At 42.3% G+C, this 2782-nt stretch overlaps 1 protein-coding gene across 2 annotated transcripts; it reads left to right on the top strand.

Annotated features, from left to right (window-relative positions):
* The first annotated feature begins 832 nt into the window (after positions 1 to 832).
* On the top strand, positions 833 to 1810 carry LOC142210646 (transcription factor HES-5-like). Of its 2 annotated transcripts, XM_075279947.1 has the most exons (3): positions 833 to 934; positions 1200 to 1374; positions 1483 to 1810. In XM_075279947.1, the coding sequence occupies exons 1-3, from the start codon at positions 878 to 880 to the stop codon at positions 1716 to 1718; spliced, it is 468 nt and encodes a 155-aa protein (XP_075136048.1). In that variant the 5' UTR covers positions 833 to 877; the 3' UTR covers positions 1719 to 1810. The 2 variants fall into 2 exon arrangements, with proteins under 2 accessions (XP_075136048.1, XP_075136047.1); XM_075279946.1 differs by having other exon boundaries at positions 1200 to 1810.
* The last annotated feature ends 972 nt before the right edge of the window (positions 1811 to 2782 follow it).

Raw genomic sequence — 2782 nt, 5'->3', positions numbered from 1 at the left:
TCAGCTGCGCGAAGGACACTTCACATGCAGAGATTTGTTCTACTTCTGGTTTTACAGAGAATTATGTAGACATAATGGTGTCCCATTTCTGGCATGTGTCAGGACTTGCACTGTGGTAATGAACTGTATTTGAGTGACGTTACTGGTCCTTCTCCAGCAACCACTGTTCTGGTCTGGGTGTTCACATGAGCCTCATGGCATCCGGTGCTGTGAGCCCTGGCAAGTGAAGAAAAGGGCACCGGAAGTGGACAATGGGGTGTCAGGGAGAAGGGAGTATCCATATTTCTCCTTTTACACCCAACCTTGCTCTAAATACTGGACAGTCCATTTAATAAAATTGCTGTAAATTAAGAAGTAATAGGTCTATGGTGCAGAGATCTTGACGTAATAAAGAACTACTGTAAGCATTTTAAAAATGTATTTTTATTATAAAGGCAGAAACCCTTTTAAAAGTATAAAGGAAATGAAACACATACTAACCTATCTATCTATCTATCTATCTATCTATCTATCTATCTATCTATCTGATATATCTAATATGCAAATCAATAACTATTTCAGGTAATGAATCCATCGATGGCCTCAGCACCATGTCATTACAGCAGATAGCATCTTGTTGCAGGTCTTTCCCACACTCCGGCTCACAGCTCGCCCCCAGCAATCTCTATTATCTCCTGTATTGGAGGCACCAGATGGACACACGTCCATTGTCCCCGCTGCTGTGGGATTGGCTGCTGAGTGTGGGAACCTCTTGTCAGTCTGTTCTCCACACATTGTTATGAAGGGAGAGGAATATATAAAGGGACGGCTGCTCATAAGTAGTCAGACAGCTACTGCCTCATACAGAACAAGTCTACAGACTCCCTGACACTGCACCATGGCTCCATGCAATATGAGAACATCAGATCATCAGGCTGCCGGTGGGCTCAGAAAGGTAAGAGAACCCCAACAGTGATAGCATGAACCCCGTATGTCACATCTACCACTATTACACTGCTGGTATACATAGTTCCTGTATTGTTATATATAGTATATATAGTATAAGTACTAATAATGATACAATATAATATTAATCAGTAATAATAATTATCACTGTCAGGCATTGTATGTAGCACCCACAGTGACCTCACACACTGACAGGATAGTTGCCCTTCCTTATACTGACATGTCCTCACCACCTCCTGTGTCTTGTTGTGCAGCTGAGGAAGCCGGTGATAGAGAAGATGAGGAGAGATCGGATTAACAGCAGCATTGAGCAGCTGCGGATCTTACTGGAGAAGGAGTTTCACAGACACCAGCTCCCCTCCAAACCTGAGAAAGCCGATATCCTGGAGATGACCGTCACCTTCCTGCAGCGCCACATGATGGAGAGAAGTAAGTGTCTTGTCCCAGCTCCTCACACCCCTCATATGTATCTTACTGACAGCAGATTGCAGCAGGTGATGGACGCTGTCACTGACATGTATGTCTTTCCTCTTCTAGATGTCACAGCCTCCAGCCAGGCCCAGAGAGAAGGCTACTCCACCTGTGTCCAGGACTCCATTACCTTCCTATCCCAGCACAAACACACTGAGCTTCAGATGCAGCTGCTGCAGATCCTCCCTGGGGCTCACTCTGTGACATATGGAGCTGTATCACCTCCTGTATCCCCCATCTGCAAGAACCCCAGCAAGCACAGCCCCCCAGACAGCAGCAAAGCCTTGTGGAGACCCTGGTAGTGACTGGACCCTCTTATGTGCAGTATGGACTGACCATTGTGGGCTGTGTAACCACAATCTACCAATATGGACTTGTTCTATAATTTCTATGAAGAAACCGTTCTAGTCCTATATGGACACATTGTATGATTATTCCCAGTGATACAATGTATCAGATTATATGTAGTGTGTACTGGCTCTATACAGAGTGAAGTATTGTATGTGTATATCAGCCCTCCAGTGCAAAGCATTGCAGAATAATGGAGGTGAGACCTCCAGGCTGATACATAAAGTAGATACTATGTATCATTCAGTAATGTGAATACTGCAGACTTCTGTATAGTAACATGTACTGTATATTCTTACTGAGGATAGTTCATGTTCTTATATTCAGTAGATAAATGTACTGTGTACAACGCCCCCTAGCGTTCACTATTATTAGTGGTAAATGTCATGTGTATTATTCAGTATGTTGAATATTTGATACATTACCTGAATGTCCATGTTTGTGCATGATCAAAGGGTAAATCTGATGATTATGAAGGATAATGTCCTATGACTTATGTAGTATGCAATATTTGCAGCAGTTGTTCTCTTCTTTCATGTTGTTTATGGCATGCCCTGTACTTATTACATTAAGTAATGTCTATATAATGCAATGACTGTATCAGAGAAAGTATATCAATGTCATGTGTATTATATTGCTTAGATATTTCTGATAATAAAATAACTTTATATTTAACATTTGTTGTCGATATGTCTCTAAAAATACCCATAAATAAAATGCATTATTATTACTTCTTAAAGCTACAATATGGATTTAACATATGCTCATTGTCAGAGAATATACAATATTAATAAGCATCATAGATTCCCAATAGTAATATCACTATGAAAGGTCTGGGAGCCTTCATTAGGTTCCCGGCTGTCACAGAAACAGGTCGGCTCCTGTGATCTCTCCGTGCAGGAGCCGGCCTGCGACTTGAAAGCACGAGGCCAGTGGTGACCGGCCCTGCGGGGCTTCTTTAACATTTTAGAGGGGCTTTGACGTAATAATGCCCGTGATCAGAGTGGACTCTGATCGT

This window comes from Leptodactylus fuscus, chromosome 6 (genome assembly GCF_031893055.1).
Source record: "Leptodactylus fuscus isolate aLepFus1 chromosome 6, aLepFus1.hap2, whole genome shotgun sequence".
Classification (NCBI taxonomy): Eukaryota; Metazoa; Chordata; class Amphibia; order Anura; family Leptodactylidae; genus Leptodactylus; species Leptodactylus fuscus.
Note: the sequence above shows the minus strand (reverse complement) of the source record. Positions and strands in the feature narration are given on the sequence as shown.